This window comes from Neomonachus schauinslandi, chromosome 9 (genome assembly GCF_002201575.2).
Source record: "Neomonachus schauinslandi chromosome 9, ASM220157v2, whole genome shotgun sequence".
NCBI lineage: Eukaryota > Metazoa > Chordata > Mammalia > Carnivora > Phocidae > Neomonachus > Neomonachus schauinslandi.
This window is the reverse complement of record NC_058411.1, coordinates 74918422-74935515: the sequence shown is the minus strand read 5'-3', so window position 1 is coordinate 74935515 and position 17094 is coordinate 74918422. Positions and strand designations below refer to the sequence as shown.

The 17094-nt window shown below is 40.5% G+C and overlaps 1 protein-coding gene across 1 annotated transcript in view; it reads right to left on the bottom strand.

The window, feature by feature from the left end:
* The window catches only part of AVEN (apoptosis and caspase activation inhibitor), a 184502-nt gene that overhangs the window by 3862 nt on the left and 163546 nt on the right, over positions 1–17094 (bottom strand). Inside the window, exons 3-4 of the mRNA XM_021695512.2 lie at positions 5243–5313; positions 287–382 (exon numbers count right to left, since the gene is read on the bottom strand). Of these exons, the coding sequence (XP_021551187.1) occupies positions 287–382; positions 5243–5313 (167 nt within the window). The remainder of the gene's footprint in view (positions 1–286; positions 383–5242; positions 5314–17094) is intronic.

Genomic DNA, 17094 nt, shown 5'->3' with positions numbered 1-17094 from the left:
GGCACATTAATTTTTGAGTAAAATACCAGTCAGATTTTATACTTTACATTTCATTCAATTCCATTACATTTGATCCTTCAAAATGTTTCACATGTAAAAAAAAAAAAAAAGACTCAAAATTATTTGATTCTCCCTTAAAACTTTCAAAATGATACCTTGATACAAGAGCCTCAGCTTTATCAAAGGAAAAGCTGATGCTGAGACATCCTGCAGAGTGACATTTTTCACTCTTTTTCTTCACCTGCCCTAACCCGCACCAGCTGACAGATCGTGTCGGGGTTTTTACCTGGACCAGTTCGGCAGCAACATTGAGTCGGAGTGAGAGAGGCAGTTCTTGAAGGGCTCGAACCAGTGACTCACAGTCCACATAAAATGCTGAGTTCTAACAAAAAATTACACACATATCAGGTGATGATTACAAATGACCTTTTAGAGATAAAAAAGCAGAAGATGACAGAAGTAAATAAACCATCCACTGACATTACTTTTAGCAGAGAGTAAGTCCTATCCTAGATCACACTTGATATGGTTGCTATTTCTATCATCGCGGTGTTAAGATGAGCAAAACCCAAGCCACATTCTGGAGCCACAGTTCACACTGTGAGAGCAGGAACAGGGCAGCAATCACCCCCACAACACTGAACAGTAACCTGGAAACTATAGATGCTTCGGGAATTACTGGCAAATTGAAAGAAAAATAAGCATTTAATGGAATTGAAGTGGACCCCTCCCCCTCCAATTCAGACGGCTGGCCTTGGGGAGAGGAGGGAAGAGCTGTCTAAGCAGCGAGACGGGGCTGATCGGCACAGCCGAAGGAGTCTGGGAGGTAGATGCTCCTGTTCCAGCCAGAAAGCAGGGGCCAGACTTGCCCGCTAGCTAGCAGCGCTCTGTGTGAGGCCAACACTGAAAGCTTCCCTTGACTCCTCTCCCATTCATGGAAGTGAGTCCTATCCCTGCAATGACCTCCCAAATGGACAGTAGTTTGAGGAAACATTCCAGATTATTTCAGGGCTTGATGACCGTCTAATGGCTACTTTCCGGTGCCCTGGCCACCCAAGAGAAAGAATAAACCAAAAGTTGGCTATAATGACCTCACATTAGAGGCAGATACTGCTGACCGCCTCGTCTACCAAAGACCTCCCAGGCCCAGCTGGAAACACAGCTTATTGTAAAATCACTGGCTTCGAGTTAGAAGAAAAGCCAAGGGTCACCTGGTCAGTCTGGATTCCACTGCAGCAATGTCTGGAATGTCCTGGGTAGATGGGTTTACAGTGAGTGGGGATGGTGCACTCAAGAAGAGCCTGACACTCAATCCAGACCCACTGTAACCCCTAATCCCCACAACAGCAGTACACGAGGAATGAGAGGGACGATGTGGCTTTTCAACTGCCCTTCTGAAATATTCCCGAGATGGCTAGCTCTTAGGTAAGCAACGTCAGCAGCACCAGATGTGGCCCCTGCCCTGGCAAAAAAGGAACTCACTTCTAAAAAACACAGTGTATTTAGGGAACAGGATGGAGGCTGGCAAAGCCCTGACAAGAAAGCAAGAAATTTAATATGCATTCCAGGCCTTTCCTCAGCCCTGCACTCAGCACCTTAAAGCTGTGATCAGACCAGGGTGGCCAAGTCTTCATTTTCAAGTTTGGAGAAATTCTCTCAACCCGGTAGAAAGGTGTGATGCCAAATGCTTAATCCATGGGTAAGCTGTCACATTATACACTGGAAATCTCACCCTCCCTCCCGCCCAGGTTATCTGCACACAAGCAGACCCCCTTCTTCCAGCCGATAAAAGAGCAAGGACTTCACCTCCGCCATGCCTGCCCGCCATTCACCTGTGGCTCTCTTAGCTCCCCAGACAGAAGGACCACTGAGGTGTTCGGGGGCGGGGGGGGGCTGGCTAAAAGTGGCCACGCTTCCTCTGCCCTCTTTGGCATTACGTGCAACATGACTTCAAGGTATATCCTCAACAATGAAAAGTAGGGGCGCCTGGGTGGCTCAGTTGTTAAGCGTCTGCCTTCGGCTCAGGTTATGATCCCAGGGTCCTGGGATTGAGCCCCATGGCGGGCTTTCTGCTCAGCAGGGAGCCTGCTTCTCCCCCTGCTTGTGCTCTCTTTCTCTCTGACAAATAAATAAAATCTTAGGGGAAAAAAACAACAACGAAAAGTAGGCGTGGCTGCACAAAGATAAGGGACTGGCCAGGCTGTGCTTCTGGCCACATTCTGAATGATGGCCATCTAGCTGTGTCTGCTCCTGGAATGTCTCCTCCCCCCAACATTTCTAATTCCCACCCACCATCCAAGGCCCCATACACATTGCATAGTCTCCATGATGCTGGGCAGACACTTCAAACCAGCAGGCGGAGTTGCAGGAGTCCTGGAGCCTAGAACCTGCCATCAAATGCCACTTTCAAAGAAGACTCGTTTCCTCACCACCGGTCTTTCCCCTTAAGGGCTAAAGCTGAAGGTCTAACATATAAAATGAGCTGAGGTGAAATGCTTGTCATAGTAAAGTGTGAATTTAACGATAGGCTTCATTGGAATAATAGCCACAAATTAGCTTTTTGCTATGTCTTAAAATAATCGAGAGGTTATTTTTTGCCTGGAGAACCTAGTCTCCATATCCATCTGGCCAACTCTGATGGTCACTCACAGTCGGAGCGTGCAGCCTGACCTGCGATGCCCGGACACCCTGATGCCTTCCCTCCTGCATACCCTGAGGCTGGCAGCAGGAAGCCAGCCTTGACTATTAATTAGAACAAATTCTCTGAGGTCAGTGTGCACAGAACTTTGTCTGGGTAGTGAAAACCTGTCCCCTCTGTCCAGGAACCTTATTACTTATTAGACTCTCAGTCTCAGTGTCCGTGTAAGACAAAGAACCTGCTAGAAAGTCCACGTTGCAACTAAAGAAAAAATAGCCTTTGATCAGACCATTATACTTCCCAAACTTCTTGTCACCTTTTTCTCTCTCAAGCAAAACCAGAACCTAGTGAGGAGTTAAGGGGGACATGAACAGGTTTTGACAAGGAAGTGAGGAATTTAGTTTTGGATGTGTCCTACCCATACATCAGCTCAAAATATTCAAAGTAAACTTGCCCTCTCTGTGCCCCATTAATGGCTTCACCAACTCACCTAGCCATCCAGCTAGAAAGCTTTGCGCCACTGCACACCTTTCTTGTCTGCACGTCCCACATGTGACACAGTCTAGCTCGTCCTGTGCTGAAATCCGTCTATCAGTGAACCATCTTCCACTCCCACTTCCCCACACTCCCAGGCCCTCGTCCCTTTGAGTTTGCCCAAAACATATGCTCCTAACTGGTTTCCCTGCCTCCCGCCTCTTCCCTCTTTGATCCTCCTTCCCAATATTGCTCAGGTCAAATCTAGCCATTTCCATTTTCTTGCCAAACAAAACTTTTGTTAACAAATAAGAGTAGGATTAAGAGCTAATTGTGAGTGTTTCATACATGTCAGGAACTGCACTAAAGAGCTTTTATTTATTATCTAATGTAATCCTCATTATAACGCCAAGTTATATTCTATTATTAGTTCCATTTTACAGAAGAGAACACAAGACAAGGAAGGAAGTTCGCCTAAGTCATAGAACTAAGATTCACACTCAGGCTTGTCTCTCCAAGGTCTGTGCTCCTACCCACATGCTAAACGTCCCCCCAGAAGAAAATGAAGATCAAACTGCTGGCAGTACCTGGCCCAGACTTACCCCTAAAGCCTCCTCTGGGAACACTGCACTCCAGCTACATCCTGACTCTGAACACAGCTGGTCTTCAGCTCTCCTCACTTAATAGGATGAACCAGCATCACCCTGACCCACCAAGGCCCATTCAGACACTCTCTTTCCCATGGTACTGCTCTCAATCCCTTCCAGCCCAAAGTGGCCCCCACAGTAGTATCTTGATTCATTGAGGACACCACTTATTGTATGTCACACTCTTTTTCATTTATTACATAAATATTTACTGATCATCTACTACATATCAGCCACTGTGCTAAGGCAATGAATAAGCATGGTCTCTGTCTTATTCATCTTTGAATAGTTGCATCTAATAAAATATTGAGTAAATAACAAGTTCTTAGCGTTCTGATGCATGAAGAACTTTAGAATTATTTGAAACTCTCAAGATAACTGAAATATTCTCTAATCATCGATATGGTTCAAAAGGAGTTGAAATGGGAGTTGTCTGGCTTTCGCTGTATTCCTTGATGACTTCCGTTGGTCTGTTTGCAATTTGTCCTAGAATTCTAAACTGTACCTCCGGCATATGCCCACACAGACTCAAGCAAAGATGAGTATTTTTAATGCCCTATTTTTCCCGTGTTGTAATACATCCTCTACGTAAAGTGACAGGCAGTCATTCCACAAGTAGCTTCCCTCCCCCTTGGTCTGTATGGTAAGCCAATGTCCATCCCAAACAAGTAAATAGAACACCAGCCCAGACAGAAAATGACCCGCTTATGGGGGGGGGGGGTGTGACTGAGCTGGTAGCAGAATGGGGAGGAGGGTGCCCGACCTTTGGGCTTCAGGTCTGCTTCTCAGCCACGTGTCTGAAACTGGGGACAGATTGTCAAAGTGTTGTAGTGGACAGCAGGCGCTAGCCATGAAGTCGGGGAGCAGAGGACAAGCCACCACTGATTCTCTGTGCTTTTTAAAAGGGTTAGAATACCTGTCCTCTCTCCTATGGAAAGAATCAGTCAAATTGCACTTGGAAAATAATCGAAACTCCTTGGGAAGAAGACATGGCATGAACACAAAGCAAACGAGGTGGCTGGGCTTTACGGATTTACTGAACGACTTCTGTGATATCTGCTCTTACTATATAGCTTTACTCTCCTAACTATAGAGGAAGACTTATTTAAAGCTATAAAATTAAGGATTTTTTTCACCTAATACCAAAAACAGTGTGAGGGGAAAAATTAATTTTCAACCCTAAGGGAAATTTTTCACAGAAAGGGAAAAGGAAGGCCAAATGGCAAAGTAATCCACTCAAAATCATGACCATACACTATAAGTAATTCACACAGATGGCCAGTTATACAGGTGAATTCTAGCTCCAAGGTCCTGTATAATTTAAGCTCCCTGAAAATTTTCTGAACAGTTTAGGTAACTGAGACTAAACTATACATGAATCACTAGTCTTCTCCACCCCGATACTTTATCTCAACAATAATGTGAAGGCATTAGTCTTCAGCCTTGAGAAGAGTCAATCCACAGTCAAGACAAACCATCTTACCTGTTTTGGACATGAAGCTTCACCATCCCACTCTTTCTCCTCAACAAACCGGAACTGTGAGAAGGAGTCCCCTAGGGATAGAGAAAACATAATTTTATGCAAGAGCCAAAGGAAAACAGTGAGTTCTTTAAATTTCCCCTTGGGAATAAAAGTGCCATTTCTGAAGAGCTAACTGTCCAGAATTCAGTGGTAGCATTCAATAGACGTTCCTGGGTTCCACTTCTTTACACAGCAATCTGGGCCTGGTGGGCACCTGAAAATACTGTTGGCTTCACACGATTCTCCATAAGCCACCATCTATGTGCTTCTGGAAAATAACAAAACAGGCCAGCAGACATGGCCATCAACTCATATTTAGCACATTTTTATCTCATCTGCTTAATGTATGCAAAGAAATGAGTATTTATGATGTGGGGAGTGGGCACAGCTGAAAAGGCAGAAGAACAGAACTGAAGGAAAGAAGTTCTAAGCTGACCCACAATATGACAGGCTTAAACTATCTCTTTGAGGTGAGATTATCAGTCTCAAACATCACTCCAAAAATCACCTGGTTAGAATGTCAAATGCAAAATAAAACTCAAAGAATGTGCATGAGATTAGTTCGTGTGAATCATGGTGCACTGCTCTGAGCTCTTGGAATAAAGGAAAATGAACCTATAAGATCAGCATAAACAAGCATGAAAGATTATCCTGGACAGCAAGCTTTGACACAAGGCTTATTTTGTAAATGCACACTTATTTGGTTATTTGTCTTAAGAACACCTAATTTATAGGGCGCCTGGGTGGCTCAGTCGGTTAAGCGACTGCCTTCGGCTCAGGTCATGATCCCAGGGTCCTGGGATCGAGTCCCACATCGGGCTCCCTGCTCTGCGGGGAGCCTGCTTCTCCCTCTCCCACTCCCCCTGCTTGTGTTCCCTCTCTCACTGTGTCTCTCTGTCAAATAAATAATAAAAATAAAATTAAAAAAAAAAAAGAACACCTAATTTATAAACAAAGAATTATTTCTCTGCTCACTTCATGATTCCCAAAATGTGGTCCCACCTCAATAAACCCCATTTACTTCCTATTACTTCAGACTTTCTGCTTGAGTCAGCCTCCTATCACATTCCAAACATACTTCCTATTCCATCCTAGCCTCTTTCTTTTTCAGTCCTTCCCCCTTGTCTGGAATACCCACACACATCTATGCATTCATATTGTATTTATACTCCGAGACTCGGTTCAGGGCCACTTCCTCTTTTGTGATACCTCTCAGGTGACTTAACCATCGAATCCATTCTTCTAAATTAAAAGAGGGAAAAAGAAGTGAAGAATTCAAAATTAAAGAGACAAAGATAAAATTAGAATCTATACCACTCCCCTCATTTCCAAAACCAATGGAGCACAATATGAGCATTTAGCAAGATCAAATTCAAGGCAAAAAGGACCAAGAACAACACTATCAGGAGAAGGAGTAAAATTAACACTCTTAGTCATTGGGGAATCAATTTGATCCCTCAAAAAATTATGACATAAAGGATCTGAATAATATAATTGAAAAGGCCTTATATGTATATAGAACATATAAGTATATATGTGACTTTATCTGTGTATTTTCTTTATAAATATCTGTGCAATATTAGTTTTTAAAAGAGCTATAAAAAAGCCACAAAAAAAACTCAATAAATCCTAAAATGTAGCAGTCATACAAACTATATTTGCTGGTGATAAACATTTATACCATATATAAGCAAAGGGTTAATATCTCCTACATACAAAGAGCTTCTGCAAATCAACCAGAATTAAACCACCCAATAGAGAAAGAGGAAAAGGAGTGAAAATAAGAAATACCATTTGCTATATATGAAATAAATCTATGTATGAAATAAATGATAAATGAATAAATTAAAAATCAATCTGGTATATTTTTAAAACTTGGCCAAATACCTGAATATCTCATTCAGTGTTATTTTTAGCATTCCTGAACATTTTCCCCAACATGACGCTTGAACTCATGACCCCGAGAACAAGACCTAAGTTGAGATCAAGAGTTGGACGCTTACCCTACTGAGCCACGCAGGGGCCCCTATGGCATTCCTGAACTTCTATATTATAAATGATGCTATGACTGCAGAGACGACTATAATATATAATCAGCATAAGATAACAGTAATGCAAACAAGGGATGCTACATGTATATATTTTTAATATTTGAATATTCACTTTCAAATACAGGTAAGATTCCAACAATGGCTAAACAGCTTGTTGCTGAGAACAACTTAGGAACACTAGGCCGAACAGAGCTACCAGGTGTGAACACGAGTGAGAAAAGTCCCAGAAAGAAGAGAAGCTAATAACATTTAGAACTGCTTTTTCCCTTTGAGGCATTTGTTCATTCCCAAAGGCGGTACTGAGAAACTGAAGATCTGAGCATAAAGTAACAACCAAGGAGGCTGTGAAGATGCAGAAGCTTCTGCTAGTTCTATGGCATGGGGCAGTCAAAAATTGCCATTCAGGGCCCAAGGATGAGGAAAATGGAGGCTTTCAGATGGGACCCCTGATGATTCCATCTTAGAAGTGGGGACCAAGTAGGAATAAGCCAGCCCTCATACAGCCTGAGGCAAAGCTGTAAATCATCTTAACCTCTGATTCTGCCCACAAGAAGCAAAAGTATATCCTTTTTGGAGGAAAAGGACATTATCAATAGCCTAAAATTATCTCTAGTATTTTTTACAACCAGTGTCCAAAATTCATTAAAAATCATCAGGAGATGAGACCAAGGTAATAGAAAACTAAGGGAAGGCGGGGGGGGGGGGGGGGGAACTAGAACAAGATCCACAGAGATTAAGAGAGTAATCAGACATGGCTTTTGTTAATTGAGCAATGTAAAAATTTCAAGAATAGGAAAGTCTGTAAAATCACAATGACATCCACGAAGTCCTCTCTGATTCATACAAAACATACACATAAACAATACAAAGAAGAAAATGACTGAGGAAAATGAGATACCAAAAACATGTTTTGTTTACAGTAATCAAACTTCAAAACACATTTTTAAAATTCTAATAATTAAATCATATAGAGGCCAACTTGGAAAAATAAGCTTGTTAAAATTTTAGACGGCTACAGAACGCCAAGCTCTCTAATGCTGTCACTGAAGATGAGAGAGTATTCAGACTTGTCCAAATGATGAATTCCAGCATCAAAAGTGCTTCTGGGAAACACGTTAGCAAAATTCTCCTTCCTGAATTATACTGCAACATGCACAAAAACAATGGTGGCCCTCCTCTATCCTGTGCGTCAGACGTCTGAACACGCAGACCTCCTTTAAATACAACAGCACAGTACATTAACAATGCATGCAATCTTGCTCCTGCTTTACTCTCCTGCTCAAAGAGTTCCCGGTCTCTCACCCGAACATGGTGAGTCCACATGAAGACATACAGAAACCAGGGAGCAGAGACAGCTGACTGTGGTTGACAATGAAACAAACATGGGGAAGGGTGTGTTAGGAATCACACTCACCAGCTCTGTGTTCATAAGGCAATTATGGCACAGTGTAATGAACAGAACGAGAAAGCATCTAAGGAGTACTGTGCTTTCTTCCTTCTTCTTCAGCCAAAGACTAATTGCATGAGTTACAAGAGGTTGTGGAACTGCCTTGTATATTCACACAATATCCTCAAACAAGATGGAGGACGAGCTAGTTCCTGTTATATAGGCTGCTTGAACAGCAACAGCAACAAAAATCCCATGATAGTCTACTTTGCAGATAAGAATACCAAAATAGCAACCCTGCTAAATCTAATGATTGCTTATTAAGGTAATTTATTCACTAAAATTTGCTAAATAAGGGGGGGGGATTTAAACAAAACTGGTTAAGACTTTGAGAGTTCACATTTTTCTTACATATAAAAAGTCTCCTATCCTTCTATTCCAGAAACAATGCTGAAGTTGGTGTGCATGAATGAAAGCCAAGATACAAGTGATACTGAAACGATTCTGTTACACCTTGAAAGTCAACGACATGACTGCCATAACTTCAGACCCAAAATTAGTGACAGAATTTTTTTTTCAATCAACTAATTGTGTGAGGCAGCAAAAATGTTAGAAAGTTAGATATATGCGTTGGCAGCAATCTTTAGTATGCTTCTGAAAATATTTAGAAAGGATGTTTCAAGCAGTGCACAATGCTTCCATTTCTGGGATTCCTTCAATCAAACTCACGATCATCACGTAAATCTCCAAGGCCAGTCATTAATGAGGAGAGAAGTCTTTACCTAGTCTACAACCTAGTCTTTACCTAGTTATTATTGGAGATGGCAAGGTTAATTGCCAAGGAACAACTTTGGTACTACCAGCAGTACCAAACTATACAGTAGTATAGTACAGTGACCGCAGGATCAATCTAACAGCAGGCGGTAGGGTGAAAGGCAAATGCCTGTATATTGTCAGAATTAAAGCTGACTACTAAAAACTTTTATTAAAAAATTTCAAGTTTTGTCAAAAATTTCAGGTTTTTTTTTTTTTTGTATTCCAGACATCCATTCTATGACACTGATATTTAGCTTTAGTTTCAGCTAAATATGACTTAACACTTGACCATTTGGCCAAAATGTGTACTTGGTATGCCTCCAATATTCAATCAGTGACCTTCTATGAGGCATTTTAGAAATAATGTAGCTTATGTAACGTACAACATGGTGACTATAGTTAATAATACTGTATTGTATAATTCAAAGTTGCTAAGAGAGATCTTAAAAGTTCTCATCATAAGAAAAAAATTTCTAACTATGTATGATATCAGATATTAAGTAGACTTGTGGGGATCATTTTACAATATTTACAAATATTGAATCATTATGTTGTACACCTGAAACTAATATAGTGTTATATGTCAATTTAAAAAAAAAGTAGCTTTAGGGCGCCTGGGTGGCTCAGTCGGTTAAGCGACTGCCTTCGGCTCAGGTCATGATCTCAGGGTCCTGGGATCGAGCCCCGCATCGGGCTCCCTGCTCAGCGGGAAGCCTGCTTCTCCCTCTCCCACTCCCCCTGCTTGTGTTCCCTCTCTCGCTGTGTCTCTCTCTGTCAAATAAATAAATAAAATCTTTAAAAAAAAAAAAAGTAGCTTTAGATGTACTGACATGGAAAGATTATATCAACTGTTACATGTTGGAAAAATCAAGTTTTAGTGCAGTATAAATAAGATATATAGATATATGCATACACATATATACACATACTATATATACACATACATATGTGTGTATCTATCACAAGCATACTAATATATGTATAGAAATAAACCGAGACCATTATATACCTATTTTAAGAATGATTCTCTCACAGGGTGGGATTGAGGGAGACTTTTCCTTTCTGTATAATACATTTTCTAGTTTAATTTTCCTTTGTAAACAACAAGTGCATGTTACTTTTCGAGCCCAGCCAGAAGGAAGTAAGGAAATCTAGAAAAAAAGCTGAAATTTCTTGAGGGCAAGGACCTTCTCAGAACGCATTTAAGACAAACATGCATAGATCTCATAGGCTGGAACCACAGGTATCATTCATTCTAACCCTCACTTGATAGAACAATAGAGAACCTTAGGTCTAGAGAGGCTCAGTGGCCTAAGGCCACCTGGCCAGTTAATGGCTGGACACAAGACCTCTTGGCTCCTACCATTTATTATTATACCTATAACTAATGAAGTTATTTCCACTAGGCTTCTTGGCTATCTGAGTTCCCTAGGACAAAAATAAATAACAAATATTGATGACATCTGATATACTAATGTTTGAAGATACGAAAATCCAAACTCAAAAATAAAGAATTCTTCATTTTAGGAAAGGAATTACTTCAAGGGTTCCTTTAAATAACTACTATATGTCTTCTAAAAATAAAACTAAGTTTTAAAGAACTCTAAGTCCTCTGATAATGATGGCGTTGGAGAAGTAAAGGTGATATACCAACTCTGTCACTGTATTTATAATACTCAGGATTCTCACTCTGCCTGACTTCTCAAACTGGTCTAATGCAGGTCTTAAATCAGTAACAAAGTGGACACTACCCTTGTTAGGATTCTACACAGTACCATATGCTTTCAAAAAGCTTACCTTCTAGTCCTAGGTAACACAGCTTTGAACAGAAGCTTACCCTTTCAGCCCACCAGCAAGAGTGAAAGTACTTGATATAACCATAAAGCTCTCTAAGGAAGGTCAGGTGGAATTACAAGGAACAGCCTTTATGTGGGCAAAGAGAACCTTTACAAAGACTTCCAGCTTCGACAATACACATCAGGTGTACGTGAAGAGTGAGTGTGAAAGACAGAAAATGTACCCAAGCTTAATAACACCCCTTCTAACAATTCAGTAGTGGCAATTCCCATAACTGACATCTGTCCTAGGTATTTGGAGCTTTTTCTCATAAAATTGGCCCAGACCCCTGTGGTGCATCCTTTCAGAAACCAACTCTAGAAAGCAAGAAGAATGGATCACTAGTTCCGAATGAATACTTCATTTTAAGTTCCATTTTCCTGGCTCTTCTTTATTTGCCCCACAGCCCTTAGAATATGTCCTCAACCATGACACAATGTCTCTGGGAAATCACAAATGAGCCTCATAGGCTGACAAGTTCACAGTCTTCATAGAAAGAGAGTATGTCCTAACAGTCACTATGATGGCTGCTGTAGAAAATGAAATGTACCTTTTTTTCTTTCTGAATTTCTCTATTCTCATCTAGAGATGACACATTTGGAAGGTCAAGGTGGGTCCTAGGTCCACAGGCTGACACAGATCAAACCAAAGATGACCCGTAGTTCAGCTTACAGGACATAAAAAATCTTGCTACTCTATTTCGAGCTTCCATGGATGAACATTTCTAGATGTAGATATCAAGCACTTCGATATTTACCCTAAAACAAAGCAACAGCTAACACTTTGTCTTTGTGAGGAAGATTATACAAGCCACTACAATGATTAATAAAAAAGTTAGGTTGAGCCAAAAGAACGAGAGATAAGAAAAATCTCTCCTCCTGCTCAACAGTGACCTATAATTAGCTTTCTCACCAGATGTGGGGCCCCAAAAGCCCCTGAGCATCAAGTATCCACATTGAGCACTACATAATAAGATGTGCCTATCTTTCCAATGCCCCTAACAAGTGGCTTCCCCATCTGTATGGATTGTGTTGAAGGAAAAGCCAAATACACTCAAGTACCATTAAGAGGGTTCTATACTTTATGAGAGAAGGATGATGCTGACATTCTAGAATTTAGAATCTAGAGGACTGCCCCCCAAATAGTTGGTGAATATTCTGTGTTAACCCTGTACCACCGTAGACAATCTAGTAACCTCTCAGATCAATTATTTTCTGAAACAAGGCCAACATCAAACCCTGGCACAGAATTCCAAGATGAGAGTAAATAATTAGACATAGCAGAATAAAAAAGAGAACAGAAGGACCAATCCTCAGATGGGCAATGGAATCATGAGGTGTTAGAACTGACCTTAGTAAAATAGTGTGTCCATTATGATTAGGTCTGGCTGCGTGTAACAAAGACCTGGGAATTTATGGCTTAAACAAGATAAGAAGTTATATCTCCATCAACCAAATGAAGTCGAGACTTGGGCGATCAAAGGCTAGTCTGGGGGTTCCTGCGAGTTTATTGTTCTGTCATTCCTATGAAGTCCCTTCTTGTCATGCTTCAAGCTGATGACCAGAGCTCCTGCTATCCCATCAAAATCCCAGACAGCAAGATGGAAGAAGACTTGAAGGGGCAAAAAGCATGCATCCTCTGTTCGTTACATTTTCCCAGAAACCACCATAGGACTTTTCCACTTGTTTCTCTTTGGGCCATAACAGTATCGTATTGCTTTATCAAGCTACACGGAATGTGGGATAATTAATTTCTTCCCAGGTGGCCATGTGCCCAGATAAGAATCAGGGGTTTGAAAGGAAAGAGAATGAATACAGGGTGGGGAAGCAAGTACCGTTGACCCCTGAATAACAGGGTTTTGAACTGTGCAGTTTCACTTATATGCAGATTTTTTCAATAAATACCATAAATGTATTTTCTCAGGATTTTCTTAACATTTTCTTTTCTCTAGCTTAGTGTATTGTAAGTATACAGTATATAATATATATATACTTATATATAACATACAAAATATGTATTAATCAACAGTTTATATAATCAGTAAGGTTTCCAGTCAACAGTAAACCTATTTAGTAGTTAAATCTGGGGGGAAGTTGAAAGTTATACAGGGATCTTGGTTGGCGCTCCTAACGCTGCGTTGTTCAAAGGTCAACTGTACTCTCTCTGACAGATTACCAGAAGGTCCTACTCAAGGGGTAGTTAGTTAATAAGGGTCAGTTTCTAGTGTAGTGATTGTGCTCACTGAAGTGTGAGTTGTCTCCAATCATTTCAATGCAATACATGTAACATCCAAACTTCTCAAATTGTAGTTAAAATTAACTTTAGAAAATACATGCCTTTCAACTTTTTTCTCCAATTCTGAGAGGAGGCAAGTGTGGGATAAATTCCTAGTTTCCAGCATAATGCAAGAACTTTTTAAAATAAATACTGTTGGGCGCCTGGGTGGCTCAGTTGGTTAAGCGACTGCCTTCGGCTCAGGTCATGATCCTGGAGTCCCGGGATCGAGTCCCGCATCGGGCTCCCTGCTTGGCAGGGAGTCTGCTTCTCCCTCTGCCCCTCCCCCCTCTCATGTGCTCTCTCTCATTCTCTCTCTCAAATAAATAAATAAAATCTTTAAAAAAAAAAATAAAATAAAATAAAATAAAATAAAATAAATACTGTTAACACATACATACATACATACATGCGTACAGTCATACTACCTTTCTCAGGGAAAATGGGCATATGTGAAGTTCAACAACAATAACTTCAGGAGTAACAGTTCATTTATTTAGTAATTTTTTCATTCTTTCATACATTTTTCAGCACAACTATGTGCCAAACACTATTGGGTGCTAATACTATAAATAGATAAGACACACTCCCTGTTGTCCTTGCTCTTGGATTCTGAGTTGAACAAATCAAGAGAGGACTACAAGAAACAGAAAAACATAAAATTTAAAGGAAATTTAAATTCCTTCCCCAAACCTTTAGAAGGGTTTGCAGTCTCCCTTTCTTGTTTTACATGTATATACACATTATGGTATGCTCATGGTGTTGATTTACTCAAAAAAGATTCAGTCCACCTGACAACTTATTTGTACTTTATTTATAGCCTGACACCCCAACGTTGGTGAAAACCGTCACACAAACCACCAAAGTTTCCAGGTCTAATACCTGACGGAGACTGTCCTCTAACACCATCAACAATCTTACAGTGACACGCAATTCACTTCCAGAGGGAGATGAGCTAAACCAAAGCCAAACTGTCATGATCTAGAAAATAGCCTGACATCTGTAGAATGATGCTCAGATTCACACACACACATGCACACACCCACACCCCAGTACAGTGATACAGAAAAATGCACAATCCCACTAGTACAGTGATAACTCTCCTTTTAAAGATCACTTTGAAACTCAGTAATGTGGTCTCATGGCAGAGCCAAACTTTGCCTGAATTTCATGGCCTTTCATCCATTGCTCTTTATTACTTCATTTTCTTGTCTACACTGAGTAATTTTTTTTTGAAAGTCAATCTACCCTTATTATTACATATGTCTCTCAAACATGGTATTTTCTACCTTAATCTGCCCAAGTTTTCTTCTTGCAATTAAAAGTTCTCCATCGAGGTTAAATAATTAAAATCTCCAAACACTGCAATCTCCTGATGAAACAGATGGCTCAAAGCATACCCTCAGAGGATACTATGGGGTTTGCTGGAGAAAATGTCTGAACCCCTTTCTATCAACAATATGAGGTTGCCTTTCAATTTGTTGATTACCTGCTACATGTATTCCAGAGTCTCATAAATTAAGAATTAAGAAGTCTGACCTATTGCCTTACCTTTGATTTGTTTGATTATTTTCTCACTGCACCTCAGTTCAGTGAGTCTGTCAGTAGCGAGGATGTTCTCATTTTTTTTTACAGCTGTCTTACAGTGTACGTAGCTTTCTTAAACCATCTCTCTGGTACTAATTCGTATCTTTGTATAAAATCTAAATTCACACCTTTAACCGCTGACAGCTCTTCTTCCAGCCTCTACTCTCATTCGTAAGATTCTATAAAGACTTTTTTAAAAATAACATAAGGATTTTCCTAATAGAATTCATTTCTCATAAACACATTATTCTCCATAAAAATCTCCAACTAAGCAGCTCTCACAAACGCTAGTAATATCCAAGCTGAAGAGAAGAAATCTTGAGCCAAGTACTTTTATTGAGGTCAACTCATGCAAGCAACACAGAACTTATGAACTTTAGTTTTAACTTCTCCTTCCTCTTGGTTTTCTTTTTTTAAACTTTCTTAATTCTGGTTTTTGGGAACATCTAGAATGAGTCTGGTAGGGCAGCAAGTCCCCAGAGAAGCAACATGAGCAGAGGCCTCAAGATAGAAGGGAGTTTGGTCATTCGAGGAGAAGAAGGAAGGCCAGTATGGCCAATGTGTAGTGAGCGGTGAAGAGGCAAGATGTGACTGAAGAGAAGTTGGGTCATATTCTTCATGTAGACTCAACATTTTCAACGAATTACCAAGTTCCACTGCTCAACCCTGTATTCCACAATAATAACCAGGCTTAGCGAAACTCAATTAGTCCTACTTACCTGTTAAACACATCTTACAAGAGTACGAAAACACATACTAACTCTCAAGTGACAGATAGCCTTAAACTTTTTACAGATTAAATGAGACAACACAAAACAGTAAAAAATATTTTTAAAAATAGCAGGGCCAAACTGTCACCTTCATAACACAGAGGGTAGAAGATACAAAAGTTCTCTTTGTCTGCACAGGGTAATAGCTCATTCTAACTAACACTGCCATGGCTATAGGCCATCTTCCCAAGCCATTCTTGAGAACCTAGAACCCAAACATGAAGTTAAGGAATTTGGGGAGCTATCACGACTGGTAATTAGCTCAGGGAAAAATTCTGTGGGACTGCTACGAAATGTTTGGGCACAGACAAATCTCCATACCTATGAACATGCCACTTCTTTCTAATTAATACCCAGAGTCGCCAATCTGGAGAGTGACAAAAACTTCAGTGATAGAAGGAGAAGAAATATAGTGAGATAGAATGAACCTGGGGAGGATACCCCTCACCTAATAACATGGTGAATCCCTGTCATCTGCTCCAGGTTCGCAGGGGGATAGCGTTCAACCTCTTGGTTTTCTGTTCTTACTCAGTTGCCCACATATTTTTAACCCTGGTAACTGACATTGGCTATTGAACCCTGTTTCCTAGACTTTAGCTATTTAAGACCACAGTTATTTTGAACAGCACCTTTCTGGAAGCAATCCCTAAATCTGAACCTTGACCTATGTTTTGACCACATTTAACTTCCAGCATGCCCAGGCCTGCCATTTTATGTATCCTTTTCATTGCTATTTTTTATTTCACATAGATGGTAATATTTATTTTCTTTTCTTAAAGATTTATTTGAGAGAGAGAGAAAAAGAGAGAGAGCGCATGTGTGAGCAGGGGGAGGGACAGAAAGAGGGGGAGAGAATCTCAAGCAGACTCCACACTGAGTGTGGAGTCTGATCCAGGGCTTGATCCCAGGATGCTGAGAGTCAGATGCTTCACCAACTGAGCCACCCAGCCGCCCCTGTTAGTATGTATTTTGATAACAGTTTAGGAGCATTCATCACTTAAATGCAGCACTATGAAGCAGAAATATGCAAACAGCACGTTCAGAAGCCTTAGTATTTGCTATTACCAAACACGTTTTGATGGGCACATTTTG